At 33.5% G+C, this 22,617-nt stretch overlaps 1 protein-coding gene and 2 long non-coding RNA genes across 7 annotated transcripts; 1 reads left to right on the top strand and 2 right to left on the bottom strand.

Annotated features, from left to right (window-relative positions):
• Nucleotides 1–178: 178 nt before the first annotated feature.
• Nucleotides 179–5,900, bottom strand: LOC104233406 (uncharacterized). 5 transcript variants are annotated; one of them, XR_011399986.1, is made up of 6 exons: nucleotides 5,506–5,900; nucleotides 3,809–4,286; nucleotides 3,140–3,345; nucleotides 2,542–2,823; nucleotides 629–2,050; nucleotides 179–512 (listed from the first exon to the last, which is right to left on the bottom strand). It is a non-coding gene; the product is annotated as an uncharacterized lncRNA (long non-coding RNA). The 5 variants fall into 5 exon arrangements; XR_011399987.1 differs by lacking the exon at nucleotides 3,140–3,345 and having other exon boundaries at nucleotides 629–730; nucleotides 851–2,050; XR_011399985.1 differs by lacking the exon at nucleotides 3,140–3,345 and having other exon boundaries at nucleotides 629–976; nucleotides 1,047–2,050.
• A 9,937-nt stretch (nucleotides 5,901–15,837) lies between these two features.
• On the top strand, nucleotides 15,838–17,622 carry LOC104233405 (uncharacterized). Its single transcript, XR_011407473.1, has 3 exons — nucleotides 15,838–15,942; nucleotides 16,264–16,312; nucleotides 16,426–17,622. It is a non-coding gene; the product is annotated as an uncharacterized lncRNA (long non-coding RNA).
• Nucleotides 17,623–21,497: 3,875 nt separating this feature from the next.
• Nucleotides 21,498–22,343, bottom strand: LOC104233404 (ubiquitin domain-containing protein 7SL RNA1-like). Its single transcript, XM_070174137.1, has one exon. It carries the CDS (start codon nucleotides 22,341–22,343, stop codon nucleotides 21,498–21,500), a length of 846 nt encoding a protein of 281 aa, XP_070030238.1.
• Nucleotides 22,344–22,617: the final 274 nt, after the last annotated feature.

Raw genomic sequence — 22,617 nt, 5'->3', positions numbered from 1 at the left:
TCATGATTTTACGTTATAGCTAGTAAATGACTAAAGTCCTGTTGAGTTTGTCTTAATTGGTTGTGGGGTGGGTATTTGGTCTCCTTATATTGTGTTTGTTCATGACATAGTTTTGGACAACTTGGCTTAAAGATATGGTGACACAGACTCAGCAAAGAAGGATAATTAGACAGGCATATCAACACAAATACCACAATTCTTAGGTCCATTTCATGATGTCTGTTACATTTTATTAGTCCTAATCAAGCTTGGCTGTGTTTGTTCTTATACTACAGAGCAAAATGGTAGAACTGAAAAATTAGACAACCAGCGATATCCACAATGCTGTAGGTCCAATATTCAACAGCAGCACATTATTCTACCTAGCACACCTAACTAAGGTTGATAACCACAGCTATAATTGAAATTTATTCTCTAGCCTCAACTATAAATAAACTGCTCCCATGAGCCACATTTTGATCAAGCAGATAGCACAATCAAACCTTCAAAAATATCCTCAAGCTTTTTCATTCCTATATCCAAAGAAATCAATATGATCAGTGTTAAGAAACTGATCAAGCTGGCAAGGAAATGGCAAAATTTTGCAGCCAAACAGAGGAAGAGAATTTCTTTTCCAAGATCCAATTACCATGATGCAGAAAGTTGTAGCACACCAACTTCCATAGTTGGTAAAGGGTATTTTGTGGTCTATACAACTGATCACAAGCGATTTGTAGTTCCGTTGGCTTATCTACAACATAATCAGACAATTGTTGCACTGTTAACCAGTGATTGAACCATGACACTGTCTTCAATGCATTCTGTGATATTGAAAGGAAAAAAAATTCAAATAAAGGAAGAACGTATTTACAATGAGACGGAGAGAAAAGATTGTAGAGAAATCTATAATTCTGCTGCTTTTTGGTTCAGACGCTAAGCAGGCGAAAGGAGCTCTCCCTCCTTGCGGGCTTCTTTGATAACATCCTCAAGGTTGTGGCTGTATCAGTTGCAATAAAATGAAAATACAATTCATAGAAAACATTTATGTTAAAATAACAGAATATTACCTGCACCCTGAACATTGACAACTGTCAGTATCGCATGTACAAGCAGGGTAACACCTTCTTGCTACTCTGTTTCCTCTTCTTTTTGTTTTTTTACAGGGCTCAGCGTCATCCCCTGGGGTTGGGCGGCCAATTCTCAACTCACTTCCCTTGTTCCACCTCCTGGGCGCAAGGGGCATGCAGAGATCTTGAAACCTTATATGGTGAAGACGGTTCTGACAGTCATGGTGAACCGGAGGAACATGACAATTTCCCCCTTGCCAGTTTGCACGTGAATGATGAGCAGGTGGGAGGGACAGGGAGAACAGGGACAACATGAGTAGGAGGGGGAGGGAGAGGGAGGACAGGGATAACATGAGCATTCCTTCGGTTCAACATGACTGTCAGAACCGTCTTCACCATATAAGGTTTCAAGATCTCTGCATGCCCCTTGTGTCTAGGAGGTGGAAAAGGGGAAGTGAGTTGAGAATTGGCCGCCCAACCCAAGGCAAAGGTATGGGGATGACGCTGAGCCCCGTAAAAAAACAAAAGAAGAGGAAACAGAGTAGCAAGAAGGTGTTGCCCTGCTTGTACATGAGATAATGACAGTTGTCAATGTTCAAGGGTGCAAGTAATATTCTATTATTTTAACATAAGTGTTTTCTATGAATTTTATTTTGTTGTATTTTCATTTTATTGCAACTGATACAGCAACAGCCACAACAAAAGCCACAAGAGGAGCCACAACCTTTAGGATGTTATCAAAGAAACCTGCAAGGAGGGTGAGCTCCTTTCGCCATATAAGGTTTCAAGATCTCTGCATTCCAATTGAGATGAAGACGTGATATCGACACCTGTTGCACTAGGAATAGGCGGAGATCGACACCTGCTGCACTAGGAATAGGCGGAGCTGCAGTAGAAGCAGGCGGTCTCGTACTCTTCTGACAAGTTTAGTTCTTCTTCGGTTTTTTCAACTCAATCAACTCTTCATCAGTGCGTTCAACTTTCTCGTCAACTCTTCGTTATGTCTGTTGATAACAACAAACAAATAAATCATTGTTGATAACAACAAACAAATAAATCATTGTTGATAACAATAAACAAAGAAAATAGTAACCTTCACAAAATCAAGAACCCAATAGGTTTGTTTATTGTTCTCTAGCAATTGATCTTTAATATTTTCCACCATAATAAATCCTCCCGTAAAACATTAACAGAGGTCAGTAGACATTATTGGTCATCAAAAACAGAAAATAAATATTATAAGAGGTAAAGTTCATGAATTTTCAATTTTCATGAAACTAGAAAAACAAGCCAGCAAATCAATCAAGAGGAAAGAAGAATCAAAAAGAATTCATACATACACAAAACTGACAACAAAGCTTAATAATCTATAGATGGAGAAGCATGCTTTAGGTGCTTGAACCACTGGTGATCTTTCTACACTTTTTTTCCTTATATATGGTAAATACCTCGGGGCCAAACAATGGCTTCTAATTTACTAGATAGTACAACTTACCTGGAAAGATCTGTAATGCGTTGCAATGGACCAAAAACTGGAAATTTTTTGAAGTCAGTCTGAACCGTTGACTTAAAGTCCATAAACTCTATCCATTGTGATTTGTCAATTTTCTCAAGTTCAGCCCAAGGACCCTCCACTGATCTGTCACATATACTGCCAAGTTTAAAGAGCAATTCATCCGTTGGGAAGATATTCAGCATCTCGCAATCAGGTAGGCAGTCCCGATTAAGAAGTACGCACACTCGGCATTTCTTCCTCAAGGGATCCATTGGCAAAACCCTAGATTGCAAAACAATCGAAACTAATGAAAATTAGGCAGAGTATTAGAACACGGGAGTCGTACCCATAGCCAAAATAATTTATTAATCACGCCAAAAGCAAGCTACGATGTTCATGAATTGTTTTCCTAAGCTAATTTTGGGACTGTTCTAAAGGTCATGGTTTATGGAGTAGGGAGCTTGATTTGGGGGCATAAATCAACAGTCAGAGGTTTTTTTGGTTAGCAAACAGAGTGAGCAAACTGTTATTCCATCATAAATAAAGGAACAGAAAAGAAAAAATTATTAGGTGATGAACAAGTAACAAGTGATCGCACCTTCTAATTAAGTTCTAGCAGAAAATGTCGACTTCACTCTTGATGCTTCTCATTAAGTTCTTTGAAGTCTTTGATCAAATCTCTTTAAGAATGATTAATGTAGAAGATTTTCTTTCAAGATGAGCTTAACAGTAGCAAGCAGTCTGTGATTCTACCTCAAAATTCTGATCTCTTGCCTTTTGTTAATTCAGTAGTAATAAGGCATACTGAATAGATATCAGAACATTAAGACATGCAACTCTTCAAGAGCATAGGGCAAATACAGAAGCTCGCACTCAAATTGAGGAAGATAACATTATGAAATACACCATCATATAATAACCATCTAGTCATTAACTTTTAGCTTGCAACAAAACTAGAAAAATAAAAGAATAATTAGCAACACAACCCAGGAAAACTTAGGTCCTTTAGTCATAAAGAACAGAAAAGAGACCTCATTTGCTAAAGAAAATATACAATTGATAAGAAGAAGAAGAAGAAAAAGGAAGAAAAAAAAGAGTAACACAGTGTTGCTTTGTTCTGTTGCAGCAGCAGCGATTAAAAACAGAGCCCAAAACAAAAAGAAAGAAGAAAGAAGGAAAAAAGAAATTTGACAGAGCCACAGAACAGAAACTCGAAGAAAGAAGAAAGGAGAAGAAGAAAGAAGAAAAGAGATGAGGAGAAACATACCTTTGAAGAAAGAAGAAAGGAAATCGCTGGTCTGTTGTAAGTTTGCTGTCGACTTGAAGGAGAAAGAGTAAAGAAATCGCGAGCCCTAATTTTTTGTTTTAGAAGATCGCTGCTACTGCCTTCTTTTCTTTTTTGCAAAAAGCGACGCTACAGCTCGCCTCACACTACAGGTCGCCACACGCTACAAAGGCAGAGGCGCTCGCCTTTTTGAAAACGCTATGCCATACTATAAAATAGCGATGGCAACTAGCATTGCCTCGCCTCACACTATTAGTGCTGAGGCGAGCGCTATTTACAACACTGCGCAGACCTTACCCTATCCTAGGGTAGAGAGGCTATTTTCAATACACCCTCGGCATCCTTCCCTCCAAGAACTTCCCACCTTGCTGTTGGGGTGACTCGAACTCACAACCTCTTGGTTGGAACTGGAGGTTGCTTATCATCACAGCAACCCCTCCTGTCAAGTTAAAATCCATATCTGCAATCTAAGCTAAGTTAAAATCTATATCTGCACTTCATTTAACATAAATCAAAAAAAAAATCAGCTTAGTGATTTTGTTAATTTGATTAATAACAAAAATTGATTAACATATCTATCAAAATAGTAACATTAACACCTCATTGTTAAATCAAGGTGCCGCGAAAAATAAAGAGAAAAAATGAATTTGGGAATTATGAAATGCACACCTGAATTTAGGAATTATGTATCGCGGCTATGCCACGGAAACCGTACCCATAACCGTGATGATTTAATTATTCGTGCCTAAAGCAAACTACGAATGTTTATAAGTTCATATTTCCTAAAGTTTAAGATTAAGGCCAAGAGTTTACGAGAATTAGTTGTGGAAGTAAATAAATAAATTAGCTATGGAAATGTGGGTTATCCTAACTTAACACAATTTAAGAGTGAGATTTGCAATCATTGGAGGCAGCATGTAATCAATCAATTACAATGGGTCAAGAATATAATGAAAAAAGCTACAATCCAATCTATTACGTTTAGTTGCGTCAATACGAATCTAACTAAGCAAGTCACTGTTTTACAAATCTAGCTTCCAAAATTACATGCCAGAACTCACGCATTTAACCTCATACAATCAGAACTTGTGGGGGTATTCTTATCGGAAAAAAAGCAGTGACTTAAACCAATTTGAAGACACATGAAGACATGCTTAAATAAATTCAAGATCACAACCAATTTGTTATACTAGAAATGTAATCTGAATTTTACAGCAATAATCATTTTTTCCATGAAATTACTGGCAATGAATGCTTTCTTATATGGACACAATCTATTCACGGTAAACTTTAAACCACAATAGGAGGTAATTAAATTTCAGCTTATCACCAGTGACCGGAATCACACTCTTTGGCTTCTAACTTTACCGATCTGACGCACTGGTGGTCAGATCTGCAAATTACAGCCTCATTTGAATCTAGTTTCATGCTCAAAGGAAATGTAACATACAAATCAGCCACGCACAATCATTAACTCGACAAAAAAAGGAACACATGATCTTAATCTGTCCACAAAATCATTGCTTGAAGGCACAATTTATCTGAACCAAATTACATGACTAAGATCAAGGAGATACCTCGATGCAGAAACAGAATGAGAAAGAAAACATCAACAAGGATCGGATTTGAAGCTCAACAAAATGCGGGAAAAGCAACAGCAGAGAAAAATCAGCAAATACCTTTCTACCGAACCCGAAATCGACACCAAACCAGCAGAAAGTGAAGTCAATCCCGAAATTCTTGTCTATCCCATTTTTCCTTTGATTTACTATTTTGAGTGAGTTTTTGGAGGTTTTTTCGAGCTAGAGTTTGGAGTTGTTTTGGGTGATGTTTCGTGGTGGTTTGGGAAGGAGTTGGAGTTGTTTTTGGTGATGAGGGTCTGTTCTCGTGTGTTTCTAGGTTAGAAGTGAGGAAGAAGAAGAGAGGGGGTGCCATTAGGTGTTCTTCAGAAAGGAGGGGTCGTTCGTTTGGAGAAGATGAAAGGGGCCACTAGGTTAGGTATTATTTTTTTTTGGAGGGGAGGGAACGGCGCTGGGGTGAGAGGGGAAGAAGGGTTCTACGTTTTTTTTTATTTTGGGGAGGGTTCCATTTGATTTTGTCTCCCTAAGGCTGTTTATCGGGCGGATTAGGCGGTTATTTATTCTTAACTATTTGACTTATCGGTTATCGGCTTTTAAATATATTAATTCGCTAGCCACTTGATAAGATATTGGGCGGATTGGTATCGATTGAGCTCTTATCAGACGGTTATCGGACGGTTTATCGGCCTAATTCAATCTTGCGTGCATTAATTGTTTGTTGACAGCCTAACATACAAATTGAGAATAGGAAATTACACATTGAATTGGGGCTGATCTTTGTAGAAGCTTGTGGATTTTTGGGCCTCAAAATTAAACTGGCCCAATTGAAGGATTAAACAAGAGAAAACTACCCTCTATATCCTTTCAAAATTTTATTAGCCCATGTTTTCCCACATGGACCCGAAATAGCCCTTAGGCCCAATGTATTGACAAGTTATAGCCACTATTTTCAATACACTTTCACTCTCTTTCAACCGCCTACTTTTCCTCTCTCTCTCTCCTCATCTTCTTCCATCTTCAATCTTTCAACTTTTCCTTTCTTCTTATCTTTCCCTTCTTCACTCCCTCCTTTTTTTTTTTTTTCTTCTCCTACAGTGACATCAACACACGTTTTTTTTAATTTTCTCTTTTTTCTTTGCGATCTCCTCCTCTTTTACTTAGATACAGAAATATCTATCTTCTTTGAGTAATTTCTGGCAAAAGTCTGGCGGAGGTTGTCACTTTCTTTGCCTTCTGTCCACTTTCAGATCTAGTATTATGTAATATTTTTTCGGATGACTTTTGCAAGAAGATGAAAAATGAAGAAAATAAAATAAACGCTGCCATAGAAAAGCTTTTCCTGGCCAAGTTTGGTGTCCTCCATTATTGTTAACGCTCCTTTATTTATACGTTGTGTAATTAGTGTATAATAATTGTATAATATAGTGTATAATCGTTGTGTATACATTATACACTAATGATACTTTTATTATACACGTATTATACAAAACTGGACGTGAAAGATTACGGTGATTATGGTGAGTGTTGAAAATATTGTATATAATATGTATATATAATGTATCAACATGTATATGAAAGGTGTATCTACACTGATATAATGCATATACACTTTTTATACAAATTCAATGTTCATATAATTGTGTACATATTTTGTATATAAAGTATATAATAGTTTATATATATTGTTCGACGATGTATAAAAAGTGTATATACACTTTATACTAGTGTATAATGTGTATAGTATGTGTAAAACCTATACATCACCTTCTTCCTCTTCTTATATCATGGGAATATTTTCCTTATGCAATGTCATATTTTTCTAGATTGGATCACTAAAAATTTATTTTTTTTGTAAAAGATAAAAAGGGGATTTTGGAGGTTATGGAGAAGACGGATGGGTTTAATGAAATTTTTCGGCTGAAAGTGTGGATTTGACGTGGATTTCACTAGGTTTGAAGGATTTTTGGGGTGATTTGGCAGGATCTTAAATATTTTGACTACTAATATTAAGTGTAAAAGAAGGTTGCATTGAGGAGCCAGAGTATCTGCTGGTTTCCTGGGTTTCACTTGCTAGCCCTTATAATTGGTTTGGGGTTATGAATTGTATGCCTTATTTTATGGCTATCGGTTGTCATTAATTTTCACCGAAGAGCTATAAATGATTTTTGCTCATTAAACAACCTATTTTGCTTTCTTTATTTCCTTTGACTTAAAATTCTACATTAAATACTATCTTAAATCTAAATTGCAAAATTAATTTTATTTATCTATTAACAAATGCATATAAAAGTTTAAAATATTTTGTTTGATTTTTATACATTAATTCTAACAATTAAAGAGTAATTAATTTCTAAAGTGCAAATTAAGCCTAATATGGCATGAAATAAAAAAATGTGATAATTTTTATGGTTTTTCTTATGATTTTAAAATATTAAACATGCATGAAATGCAACTAAATAAAAAAAATTCTTAAAATCCTTTAAAATTATTTTTGGTCTATTTTTTGAAGTTATTTCCATGCGGGGCAAAAATTAGGTGCTCACAGCTGCTCATCTTTGTTCGGAAACATGAAGAGTTTCCGGGCAAAGATAAAGTGAGCAAATACAAGCAATTTTTGCCCGTTTGAAACTCCATAGGAAGCATTTTTTTGGTGGTTGGGACTACCGAGAAGTTGTGATTTCACTATTGTTGATGTTGTTACTGCTTGCTGAGCTCCTTATTACACCAAGATCAAAATGAAAAACTAAACTAACTAAACCTATCAGCTACGAGTTACAAAATTCCTATCTCTAAACCTTCCGAAGCTTGATCTTGGGTCTCGGCTGGATCTTCGCATACTCTGATCTGAATCTAGATGCTTGTTAACTGCAAGCATTGTTTCATCCTTCTCCAGCTTTTGGATCAAGGTCGGATATGCAAAGCTCGTGACTTCAATCATATCTCGAGCAGTCCACATCTTTTCTCCGCTTCTACATTTTGAATTCACTTCTTTTCTTTTATTCAAGATTGAGACTTTTTCTTTTGGTCGTCTCGAATCTTGTGTCTCGAGGTATAACCTGCTCAGACACCAAAATAAACGAAACGAACGAAATTTTATGCCTAGTTTTCACTAAAAAAAATTCATGAGTTATTGTAACAAAATGTTAAACTACTTCACTACTGAAAACAATAAATTCAGGATTGTGTATCCTTGGGAAAAAGATATTAGGGAATGGAGACCCTATATCTAAAACAAAATCAACTAGGAGCTGGAGACATGCATGAACAATGCAAATAAAATTCCTGAAATTATATAAGAGCGATTAAATTTTTAATTTTTTTACTATGTAGGCAAAAATTAGGTGCTCACAAGACCAGACATGTAGTGCTCGTGACTTCAACCATGTCTTGAGCAGTTGACATCTTTCATTTGCTTTTGCATTTTGGATTCACTTCTTCTTCTTCTTTTTATTCTGGATCGAGACTTCTTCTTTTGGTCATCTCGGACTGTCGACTCGTATTTTTAAGGCGAACTTCTGCTACTTCTAGCTCGACTTGAATTCGAAGATGACTTCTCTCGTTTCCTATGTGGGTGCATGCTACTGACTTGAAATTTAAAGTAACCCTTAAATGAATTTCCATGTTCTTCAGGTGAGTCTTGAATTTGAAAATTGAAAGTTGACCCCGTTGGTTCCTGATGCCTCTCTGACTTGAAATTGTAAACTAAACATTGACCCTGTTCTTCAGGTAGGCTCATGAAACTTCTTAAACTTGAAAATTGAAAGTTGACCCCGTTCTTTAGGCGGGCTCCTGATGCTTCTCTGACTTGAACTTGTAAACTGAAAGTTGACCCTATTCTTCAGGCGAGATTCTAGATGCTTCTCTAACTTAAACTTGAAAACTGAACGCTGACCCTGTTCTTCAGGTGGGCTCCTGATACCTCTTGAACTTGTAAATCAAAAGTTGACCCTGTTCTTCAGGCGGGATTCTCTTGATGCTTCTCTAACATGAACTTGAAAATCGAACGCTGACCCTGTTCTTCAGGCGGGCTCCTAATGCCTTGCTGACTTGAACTGTAAACTGAACGTTGACCTTGTTCTTCAGGCGGGCTCCTGATGCCTCTTGAACTCGAAAACTGAAATTTGACCATGTTCTTCAGGCGAGTTCCTGATGCCTCTTGAACTTGAAAATTGAAAGTTGACCCTGTTCTTTAGGAAGGATTCTCTTGATGCTTCTCTAACTTGAACTTGAAAACTGAACGCTGACCTTGTTCTTTAGGCGGGCTCCTGATGCCTCTTGAACTTGAAAATTAAAAGTTGACCCTATTCTTCTGGCGGACTCCTGATGCCTCTTGAACTTGTAAACCGAAAGTTGACCTCCTGATACTTCTCTAACTTGAAAATTAAAAGCTGACCTTGTTCTTTAGGCGGGCTCTTGATGCCTCTTTGACTTGAACTTAAAACCGATTTCTGAAATATTGATCCTCGTTCTCCATGTGGGTGCCTGCAATCAAAACAACACAACAAAAAAATCTGCCCCAATTTGCACTAAGAAGATTTTTGAGTTGTTAGCAAAACTATAAATCAACTATGCTATTGATGCGATGATAAGAGTAAAACTAAAGACTCGACTAGGATGTGTGTCTCCTGTGAGTAAAACCAAGAAAATTGACTAGAAAATGCGTCTTCTAAAAATGAAACTTGAATGACTCAGATTAGGAAGTGCGTCTCCTACGGGTGAAACTTGAATGGACCAAACTAGGAAGTGCATCCCCTAGGGGTGAATCTCAATGACTCAAACTAGGAAGTGTGTCTCCTAAGGATGAACTTAAATGACCCAAACTAGGAAGCGCGTCTCCTAGGGGTGAAGTCTCAATTTAAGAAGTGCATCTCCTAAAAGTATATCCTGAAAGACTCAGACTAGGAAGTGCGTCTCCTAGGTGTGAGACTGAGCTTGAGGAAAACCATACACTACGCTTGACTAAAGTAAAAACTGACCCTATTCTCCAGGCGGGACCCCTGAACTCGAGGAAAACTGAAGATTAACAACTTAAGAAAAATTAAAACTGATCATATTCTCTAGGCGGGACCCCTGAACTTAAGGAAAACTAAAGATTCTTCCCAATTAGGGGATGTTTGGGAGGTATGGTTCTTTTCAAATTGGACAAATTCTTGAGAGGTGATGATCTTCTCAACTAGGGGATGCCTAGGAGGTGATGACCTTCTCATCTAGGAGCCTTCTTTTTTATAATAAGTTCAACAGAAATTTATTTGCTATTATAGCCAACAAACGCGTGGAGTTAATTTCATTATTTTGCAGAACGCAATTACCCTCTTTGGCTCAGAGCTATTTAATTTAATAGTCTCATGATTCTTGTAGGAAACTTCTACGTAATTTCATCAAGAAAATAACATTTCCTAAGTATAGCGTTATGCCAATTTATGTTACCTAAAGTTCTTAGGAACAAATTTAGTTATTTGGCAACAAAAAGTCTTCTTGAGGAAATTAAATAAAATTATCGATAAATTGCCTTTCTAGAGTAGTGATTCACTTCTTACATCGAAAAATGTACCTAATTAGTTGCTTAATTGAGAACGTCTCGATACACATAAAAAGAAAAATTCGGTGCATAAAGCATATCGCGTTCACGTAGGGTCCAGGGAAGGGCCACACTCAGAGGTGTGTCATAGGGAGCCTAACTAATACGAATGATAAACGGAAATCATAAGATCAAAACCAAGAAAATTATAGAATCAAAAATACGAACTAAAGTAATTCACAACTCACATTTCATATAATATGTTTAATAAAACTGAATTGATCCATAAATTATCCCCTTAACATAAGTTCATACCACATATTGTAGTGGTACTTATCATTTTTCCTTTTATATCTTTTTCTTCTTTCACTTTTGTTTTTCTAGCTACTTATTTAGTATATCACTACGACCACCAACACCAACTCCGTCATGCCATCACCACCGCCACTATTGGCATGGGCGCCACCATGCACGCCGCCGTTCATAGTGACTCTTACTAAGTACCATTTTTTATGGCCACATTTATTATCAGTGCCATTTGATGAGTAAATATTACTATATACCCTACCATTATTTGTGCTATCAATAACTATAGTAACATCTTTTGCACCAATGGTTCACAACATTGCTTCCACCTCTAGAACCACCATCGTTGGCGGCTCCACCGCCAGCTCGAGGAGCTTCCTTGGCGGCCGTCTGGCGGCCCCGTAAACATTAACATGGACAGAAGATGAAGCAACAATAGAAGGGGTTCCTCTTGTTTCTTTGGCTCTACTATTTGTGCATAATTCTTTGATAAAAATGAATACCCCAACAAAGATAAAAATCAGTAATCTAGCTATATCTGTATCTATATTATATTAAAAGGAGGGTAGTGAAGCATGTGGTTAAGTCAAGTGGCAAGCTAAAAAGAAGTCACTTGGCAATTTTAAGATAACATTAAAAATTTGAATTATAAATGGAAACATAATTAATTGAAGTAGTTTAATAAATCTTATACTCAATATAGATAAATCTTAGACAAATATAATTTATATATCTATATTTATATGTATATTTGTAGCTATAACTATATTGATCCACTCATAGATTTTTTTTTCTATATTAGCTAGAAACATGGAGGTAAAATATTAACTAAAATTATAATAAAAAAATAAAAAGATATAGAAAGACGTAGATTGAGATAACTTGTAACTATTTATACTTTGGAGTTAGTTAAAATAAAATTAAAATTTACTTAAGATATTAAAAATTTATTGAGTTTAAAAATTAAATAAATTCAAGTGGCAAAATAAGATCTTACATAAAGTATATAAATTATTTATAAGGTAAGTAAAAACTTAAATAATTAGTAAAAAATGTTTTAATAACAATAATAATAATGTCATATTAATATCGATAAATCGGGCAAACGAATATTTTATACGTAAATATTACTACAACATTCAGATATAATGGATGCAAACAATTAAGAAAATATTATTTTGTGATTAATATTTGAATCGAGTGAAGTTAGTTTAAGTTTGAAAGCATAACATAATTTTTTGAAAATACAATCAAATTTGGAAAATAGAATAATAAAACTTATTTGAATTTGAGAAAGTGTTTAAATTTTTATCTATCTATATTAAAATGAGTGTGGTAGAAATAGATATTAAATTAAAACAAACTAATAAAAATTCATATGACAATGTAATAATATTAGGTATTGAATAATATAATATCAAAAATAAAAAATAAATAGAGAAATTTTTCTTACATTTTTATCATAGAAAAGAACGGTAAAACTTTTTTAAATTTGAGATGATAAAGATTTTTATATTTTGATAAGAAAAAAGTCATAAAATGAATAGGTCCACGTAACTCGAGTCTAATAGATAAAATAAAAACTAAAAATATTGAACAATAGAAATAAATTAGAGATAATGTGAGGATAAGTTTAGAAAATAAAATAAATTAAATATACAAACTAAAAATTAGAAAGGGGAGGGATAATTGAATTTGAAATTAGAAAGTTGTTATAATTAAATATACAATACTTAAAAAATTAGCAAAATTATGTGAATTATTAAAAATTTAGTATTAGAAATGAAAGGGAAAGGCTAATTGAATTTGAAATTAGAAAGTTGTTAAAACTATGATTAGAATGCTCAAACTATGTATACTATTATGAAATTGAAGTTTTATTTATGAAAAAATAACTAAAATATAAAATAAATTTCTAATATAGGTAATTATACTAATGAAAATTAATAATTAAATTTGTATTAAAGCTAAAGAACGAAAATTTACAAAAGAAGTAATCTCACAGTGAAAATATTACTATAACATTTAGATATAACGTGTTCAAACAATTAAGAAAATATTTTTTTATGATTAATATCTGAATTAAGTGCAATTAGTATAAGTTTGACAACATAACATAATATTTTGAAATTGCATTTCAATTTAGAAAATAGAATGATAAGAATTATTTGAATTTGAGATATAATTTTTATTTTGGAAAATATTACGGAAAGAAATAAAATGACAGTAAACATATTACTACATACATACAATATATTCAAACAATTAAGAAATTATTTTTCTAATATTAAAATAAAATTTTAAGTGTGTAAAATAACTTTTTAATATAATGTTGACCCATGATAGTTACAAAATGAATGAATGAATTTCAGAGTGGTTCGCTCGGGCCAGTGCGGCACTAGGTGCCAGTCACGCCTCCCAAAATTGGGGCGTGACAAACAGTATGGGTAAATTTAGCCCAATAGTATAACGGAAATTTAATGTACATAATATATGTGAAAATAGAGAGGTTACTTTCATTAATAACAGACTATTAAAAACATAATACAAAAGATTAGCATTAATTAATGATTAACAAATATGACAGTAAAATATTTATACGTATAGCAGATTCCATTCAATTCAAATCAGCAAGAATCAAGCCGCTTAAAAAGGTAGTCCTAAAATTTAATATCTTTCCCTTTTTCTTCTCTCCATTCCATAGCATGTTTTATGTTTTCGTTGGAAACCAATCCATTTCACAATATATTTTTTCCTTTCCATACATGGACCTTTTATACAATGTAATATAGCGAAATTATACATCTTTATATTCTGATGAAATAAAATACATATATTTCATGAAAAATATATAATATATGTTTGTGATATATATACACTATAAATCATGTATTTTTGTAAAAGGAATTTTCATGTATATATGCATATGCTATTTATATACGTCTTTATATTTAATAATATATCATTGATCCATTTCATAACATATTTTTTCCTTTTCATACATGGACCTTTTTATTCAACTTAATCCTAGCAAATTTATATATTTGTAAATTCTAATGAAATAAAATACATACATTTTGTGAAAATAAGGTACTTTTTGTGGTATATTATAAATCATGTGTATATGCATTTGTTATTTATACACTTATTTATATTTAAATATATATTATTAATATCCCGTTTATATTTTGCACTAATATAGCGTGCATATTTGTATAAATTATCCGCATATAAATAATATACGTGACATATTTTTTTTCTATATACATATTAGTGGCATATTAATATTGTAGATTAAATTTTATGTAAAGTATTTGCTAGCAATATACTTTGAATAATATCAATATAACTATGTATTATGATGTATATATATAAGTTATATATGTGGTATAAATACATATAGAAAATATATATGACATATTGATGGGATATTTACATTGTAAATTATCACAATATAATATACTTGAAATATATTAAAGGTATATCTTAAGTTAAAATAAAATCTTACAGAAAAAAAGCTTAAAACTCAAAAAAAATAAAAAAAATTCTTATGTTGCAGAGGGAATTATTTTTGAGATATTATGCTTTGAGAATCTTTGATATATTTGGTAGATGTTATTTATGGAAGAGAAAAAAGAAGTTATAGAAGAGTAAGGGAAAAGGAAATGTAGTAAAAAGTGTATTAATGTAGAGGGATTCCTTACACCCTGTTTGGATCATTGTTTCCCATCGTTTTATAATGTATTTTATTGTATTGTATCGTATCGTTTTATGAATACAATATTTGGATAGATTGTATTGTTTGTTAAATTATATTTTGTTGTTTGGGTTGACTGTATCGTACTGTACTATAACTGATAAATTTACTAAAATACCCTCAATTGTTTAAATATTAAATTTATCAAAAATTATGCATACAAATAATTTTAAAAAATAAACAGAAGAAGGAAAAACACAATAAGAAAGTAGAACAAAGGAGTGAGACAAAAGAAGGTAAAACAAAGGAGCACAACTAATTAGAATTGAATTACAAGCAAATTAAGAGAAAAAATAAAACAGAAGGCAGCAAAACATCTTGGAAAAAACAAAGTAGGTTATAAGTTGGAGATTTAGAGTTAAGATAGAAAATAAGATAAAGGGTAAAATAAAATTGTGGAGTAATAAGTCAGGGTATAATTGAAAAGAAAAATAAGAAACAATTCCACCACACCAAATCGGTTGTTTAAAAAAACGGGACTTATCATTGTTTCAGAATAATGAATTTAACAATACAATACAACCAATTTTAACGAAACAATCAAAACAAACATTATTTTGGGATAACAATATAATACGGTACAATGAGGAACAACCCTTCAAACAAACGGTTTAGTAACGGGGTTATCAATGTAAAAGTGCTAAAAAGAAAAAAAAAGTACCATTTTTGGAATAAACAAAATCTTCAGTATCATTAATGAGAATAATTTTTAAAAAGCCCTTTGCCCTTTCCCTTTTATGCGCCTCTCCGCCTCCGCCCGCTTTTCCATCCCATAAAAGACGAATCTTTTCAATCAAATCAATAGGAGAAGAAGAGAAGCCGTAGCTTTCAAATAGAGAAGCTTCAAAGATGACAAAAAAGGCTAATCTTTTCAATAGAGAAACTCCAAATATGACAATAATGGCAAATCTTCTCAGATGCCAACAGAAGAAGAAATCAGTACGAACTCCCAAAGGTATCTGTTTCTCTCTTTCTGTGTGTGCGCGCCTTTATCATCAACAACAACAACCCAATATAATCCCATTTAGTGAGGTTTGAGGAGAGTAATGTGTACGCAGACCTTATCCCCTGCCATGGGTTAGAGAGGCTGTTTCCAAATAGACCCGGCTTCCTTCACTCCAAGACTTTCCCACCTTGCTCTTGGGAGACTCAAACTCACAAACTCTTGGTTAAAAGTGGAGGTTGCTTACCATCAGACCAACCCCTCTTGTCCAAAAGGACTGACCTTTATCGTCTACATGAAAAGGGCTGACCACATTTTTTAAATTAATTTCAGGGAAGAGAGTTGTGAAGCGTCAAAGCAGATGGATATTGTTGATCATCAGGTTAGTTCTGATTTCACTCTAAGCTAGTTTCTGTACCTTTCTTTCTTTAATATATGTTCTTGTTGCCCTAAAGACCTTGAACTATACTAAAGCACTTGCCTTGTCCTATCTAGGCCACTGGAATTCAATTCCAAGGCGAAATAATTATGGAAATCCTCAGCAGGTTACCCGTACGGTCTCTTCTTCAGCTCAAATGTGTTTCGAACTCTTGGCAGGCATTAATCTCTGATCCTTACTTTAAGTTGAAGCATCTCAATCATGTCAAGAATAACCACAAACTTCTTGTTTGCCAGTCATGGTTTGATAGCGTTGATATGGAACGCACCATCAAATTTAGCTTCTATTCTTCTCCTTTATCGAATGTACAACAACTCGATTGTCAATCAAAGTATGTACAAGAACTCGATTGCCCTTCAACCTTCAAACCATTTGAGTGCCACTTATTTTGTTGTTTCAATGGGTTGGCTGTTCTCGGATTTTTTGGTAAATCTGATCAACAACTTTTTCTATGGAACCCTTCCACAAGAGAGTCGACACTTCTTCCCCATTCAGAATTTAGACATCTGTGTACTATGTTCGGATTGGGATATGACGCGATGAGTGATGGGTACAAGATCCTTAAGTGGACCATGTGTCAAATACGACATTCCGTAGAAATTCTCTCGCTAAAAAGTGGTTCTTGGAGAAAGATTTGGTACTATCCAACTACCATTGCCATTGCCCTAGGTGGGGACAGAAACTTCCGATTTATCCTTACCGAAATGACAGTTGGTATATGGATACTATGGTATTTGTTCATGGAGCATTTCATTGGCTTGGTAAGACAATATCAAGAACTTGTCATTTGGTTTCATTTAGTTTTTCAAATGAGGTGTACGGAGAGATACCTTTGCTAGAGCAAATGCACATAACTAATGAAGATGTGTTGTCTAATTATGGCCTTTCATTAGTGGAAGGAATGGTTTGCGTTTCTTCTACTCATAAACATCAAGGATGGGGCACTTTTAAGTGTGGGTAATGAAAGACTATGGTGTCAAAGAATCTTGGACTGTATTGTTTACCATACTACTCAGCAATATTGTATATGCCAAATTGAAACATAGATTTGCAAATGGTGAAGTGCTACTATATTTATTTGAGACTTTAGCAAGTGCACCTTGGACCAACCGTATGGTTACATTTGGACATACTGCACTTAGGACATCCACAGGTCCATTTGGATTCTGGCACGAATATTTTAGAGTTCATGATGGAATTGCTTATACAGAAAGTTTGATCTCTCCGAATCACTTATTTAATATTTGCTTATGTATGCAAGAAACTTTTTTATTTCATCTTTTTGTTTTTTTTTTCGGAAATCATGTAAGGACCTCAAGTATTGTCTATTACTTGCAAATTTTTGGTTCCTAAATGTATTCATTTAAGTTATCAGCTTATTTTATGTTCTCACTTGTATTAGGAAATAAGTGACTGAGACCCCCTTTCGTTTTACCTATTATTCTTTTTTTTTTTTGAATAAAAATATATATATGTTTATTAACTTCACACTTTTATTGCTTGTCTAATCTATATACTAATGATATACTTGAGCCAAAACATGGGAGGAAGAAAATAGATCCGCGAGAAGGATTGGAACAGAGGGATGTAACCAAATTTTAATCGATTAAATTTGGTTAATTAGGTCCTGAGCCGAGGGTTTATCGGAAACAACCTCTCTACCTATACAAGGTAGATGATTTGCATACACACTACCCTCCTCATATGCCACTTATGGTACCACACTGAGTATATTGTGATACCATAAGAAAATGAAGGAGATTGATCAATAAACACCAATATTTTTAATGCGAGAATAGATGTAATAGTTAGTGTAACATACATACCTCTTCTAGTTCTAAGTTCTAACACAACCGTTCCTAGTTGGTAGCTTCTGCTTTTGTTAGCTTTTCTGGGATTTGTTAGTTGAACTCAAGATGGATCACATAATATAATTGAATGTCAATAGCGATAAGTTGCATAACGTAAGGACTAAATTAATAATATAGCATTTGATATTTTTGGTAATCACTCATAGCTTCGAACGTGTAACTTGTAAAAATATCAGTGTGTGTAACTAAACGCTTCGAACGTGTAAGTTTTACTCAACAATAAAACACTATGTATTTTTTTAGTCCCACATCAAAAATAATCGGTTCAATCTGAATTAACTCCCAAAATTAAATTTCCCACTTCACAAATTAAAAAAAAATGAACCATATTCATCTCTATTCGATGTTCGATTAGAGAAGAATTTGTCCTTTGATTAGGGTTATGGATTAGGGGTTTCATTCTTTCTCACAAGAAATCTTCTATTTCTAATCCTGGGTTGATTAGGGTTCATAATCGTTATTTACTCGAAATGAATGAGGTTTTTTTTTTTTTTTTTTTAATTTATTTATTTATTAAACCCCTCCCAAATTAGGAGGATATATAGTGTTTTCATACTTCCCCTCCATGGTGACTCGAACCCAAAATCTAACGGTCGTAGATGAAGGTGCTTTTACCAATTGAGCAAGCCTCACTTGTCGACGTGGGTTGTTCGACGAGGAATTCTCAGAGAAATTGCTGGTTCATAGACTATTATTTTTTGTGGAGAAAAAACAAGACACATTGTTGTCATTGCCTGCTTTAGGGTATTATTGATATTCGGTCGCAAAGTTAGGGTTGGTTCAATTCTTGAGTGCATGTGATATTTTTACAAGTTTACTCGCAATTCCTATTATTTTATCACTGGTGTCAGAATTTATATCGACTAAATTTGACCATGGGGTGGGGAGTGGGAGAGGGTAGCCTAATCACTTTAACTAAAAAAGTTCAAAATTTGTATGTTTGAATACTGATTCTCAACTATATATTGGAGCTTGTTAGAGGTTAAAATAGCACAGTCTAGCCAATTTTCAGACTGGTCATTTAAAAATAGCAAGCGTTTACCAAGTCAATAAAAAATAGCCAATATTTTGCTACAACAGAGATCGATCCAGCATAATATACTGGAGTTCGGTGCATCTGTGTATGAACTTCCAACATATTATGCTGGACCGGTATACTTTGCTGGCTCCAGTTTAATATACTGGAGACTGGAGCATCGGTGCTCCACACTCCAGTATATTTTGCTGGACCGGTATATTATACTGGAACTCCAATATATTATGCTAGAGTATTTTTCCGGATTTTGAATAGTATTTTCGTTCAGATTTATCTTTACATAAAAAGTGGCTAAATTTCGATTACTTTTGAAACTGTAGCTATTTTTGAATGACCACTTGTAAATCTGGCTATTTTTGAATTTCTCTCTTGTTAATGACTTAAACCATGTGGTTAATTGGATAAACGTGAGGTGACTGTTGTGGGCTTAATTGTTGGGCCTAAAGTAGCTGAAACTTCCCTTTATTTTACATAAATACAATCAAACATCTCTATAACAATCTCGTTTGTTCCGATATTTTTTTGCTGCTATAGTGAGGTGTTGTTATAAAGGACGTATATTATAACATAACATAAAAATTAATTCCGAAAAAATTGACTTTTATAGTGAATGATTGTTATATAGAGATGCAGTTATAAAGAGATCTGACTGTACATATAAAATCATAAAATATTTCATATTCTTTAACTATAAAGTAATTAACATATTCTACAACTTTAACACGATGAAAGGATAAAGGAAATAACTCTTAAATACAGTAACTTCCTATAAACAAAGAAACTGAATATCAAACATATTTAATAAAATCAATTGTTCACTAAAAATACTCCAATGCAATCGCTATAAATAAGGAAACTAAATACTAAAAATTCTCCATTGCCTTTTTATTTGTATTCTTTCTTCTCCACCAAATTCCCAACAAACAATTCATTCTTTATCAAGGTGGCGTTATGTTTAAATTGACTTCCCTTCCCCTTCAACCTGCCCAATTCAATATATATACATATATATATATATATATATATATATATATATATATATATATATATATATATATATATATATATATTATTATTAAATTCTCCTTCTCTAGTAGTAGGAGAAATAATCTTTAAATAAAAATGACCCAAAAAAGGGAAGAAAATACATCATTATCCCTTGTTTAGGGAAGCAGTTTTAGGAGTTCATAAACTTAGTAATCTAATTAAAAAGTAAAAACGTTGTAATAGTACCAGTATCCCTCGTTTAAGGGAGAAATTTTAGGAATTTATGAACTTAGTAATGTAATTAAAAAATAAGAAGTTCTAATAAATTTTATTTGTTTTCTAAAAGTAGTTATAACTTTTATAAATAAATGTTAAAAGAAGTTGTATTCTGTGTAAATTCATCCTCAATAAATGAGTTTGATCCAGAAGTTGGGTCCAAGGATACAATACAACTAGTGAAACTTCTTATATAAAAACCATTAAAATTTAATTTTTAGCAATAAACTCGAATTTTCGCAAGAGCTCAGTTTGTGAATCGTAAAGAATAGTATAAAAGAGAAAAAAATTTAGAATCGATACGTTATTTTGGTAGGGACGAGTATTTAAGTACCTTGAAGTATGTTTTTAATATTAACAGACCTATCTAGTGCCAATAGGTCCTTTCCAATAATTAAGCATCTACTAGCAGTCTCTATTGCTGTTTTCGGTTGACCCTCGGCTTAGTAAAGAAAAAGGAAGGGCAACAACAAACACACCAATTAAAAAATTGAAGCGAAAGTACAGAACTAACAATAGGTACTATAATCAGAAAGCCGAAACGGAAGCAAAACAAGTAATAACAACAGTCAAAGAATACAAAACTACACAAAGGACACTAAGTCATGTAGTACAGCTACATTAAATAAATATTCATATTGTTCTAAAAAAGATGACATGTCTCCTCTTCTCAAATAATAACACATTAAACACTAACTAATCTAAAAAAATAGAATTAAGAGAGAGAATATACGAAAATTAAAAAAAAATACCACCGAAGAATGTAGTGCAGTAGATGAGGCTGCTCTTCCCTTAACTAAAGGTCTCGGGTTCGAACCTTAGGTATGAAAAATCCTTAGTAGGGAGTGCCCCCCCCTCCCCCCTCCTCGAGTAGGGTCCTACGCGGCGCGGATCCGGATATAGTCGGGCTCCAATATAAATACCGAATATCGAGGAGAACAAAACAAATATTAAAAAATTAAGCTCCACCAGTGACACTACCATTAAAGATCTCAATGGTGTCACCTTGAGAAACATGATGCCATCTAAAAGAACGATCATCATCCATCACATTTTGCTTATAAATAAAAAAATACCCTTCTTTTGGAAGATCTAATTCCAATTTTTGGTTCAATATTTGTAGCTCTTTTCTCAAGTGTCCCACATTGTCTGACGGATTAACTTCGATAGGAAATTTCTTCGTACCACATTTAGACAAAACCAAAATTCTTATTTTCTTCGATCCGTTTATATTATTTCCTGATGATGATCCTGAAGAAATTGTTGTCGTAGACGCCGCGATATAATTAGGCTTAATTATACTAACATCAATTTCTGAATTATCAGAAAGTCCATAATCTTGTAGACTTTGATTATCAATCAATTCAATTCCATTAGCATACATTACTAATTTACTCACATGTACACCTTCCATATCGTGAATTCTCTCTTTTACCCTTCTAACGCTATCCGTAACGTTCATTTCTAGGGCAATTCCTAGTTTTGACGACGTTGGCATCTTGACGAGGAGTTGGATTTTCTTCGTTGGAGACGACTGTTCTGCCTTGATGATATTAATGTTCTTGTCCGATTCGGATTTGGATTCGGATTCTACGACGAGTTGAATGTGAGAATTATTGAGGATGTCGGAATAATGAACATTTATATGATCGTCTAGGATGTTACCTTTGAAAATTAATGTTTGTTTTGGAACAGGAATGCCTTGATATTTTTGGATTTTTTCTTTGATTTCTAAGATAGAGTCGAAGTAGCCAACTTCAATTGCAAATGGCCTTCCTTTTGTTGGTTGAAAGAACAAATCCATTTACACAATCTTTTCTCCTTAGAGTAATTCTGCAGTATTTGTTAAGAGCGGCTCTAGGGTAAGGCAAGTGAAGCAGTTGCCTATATTTAAGGCCTCTAAAAACATAAAGCAATATTATATTATTATATTATATATAAAATTTATATTTACATAATTATTAACAAAAGATTTTAAAATTTAATATTTTTTAAAATTTGGTAAAAGTAGATTATGTTAATTATTAGGATTAATTTTTTCTTACTTTAAATTAAATAATATATTTACCTTTTCATCA

This window comes from Nicotiana sylvestris, chromosome 5, assembly GCF_000393655.2.
Source record: "Nicotiana sylvestris chromosome 5, ASM39365v2, whole genome shotgun sequence".
NCBI classification, from domain to species: domain Eukaryota; kingdom Viridiplantae; phylum Streptophyta; class Magnoliopsida; order Solanales; family Solanaceae; genus Nicotiana; species Nicotiana sylvestris.
Note: the sequence above shows the minus strand (reverse complement) of the source record. Positions and strands in the feature narration are given on the sequence as shown.

Excerpts from the sequence above, each read along its gene's own strand:
- LOC104233404 (XM_070174137.1), bottom strand. The coding sequence starts at position 22,343 with ATGGATTTGTTCTTTCAACCAACAAAAGGAAGGCCATTTGCAATTGAA.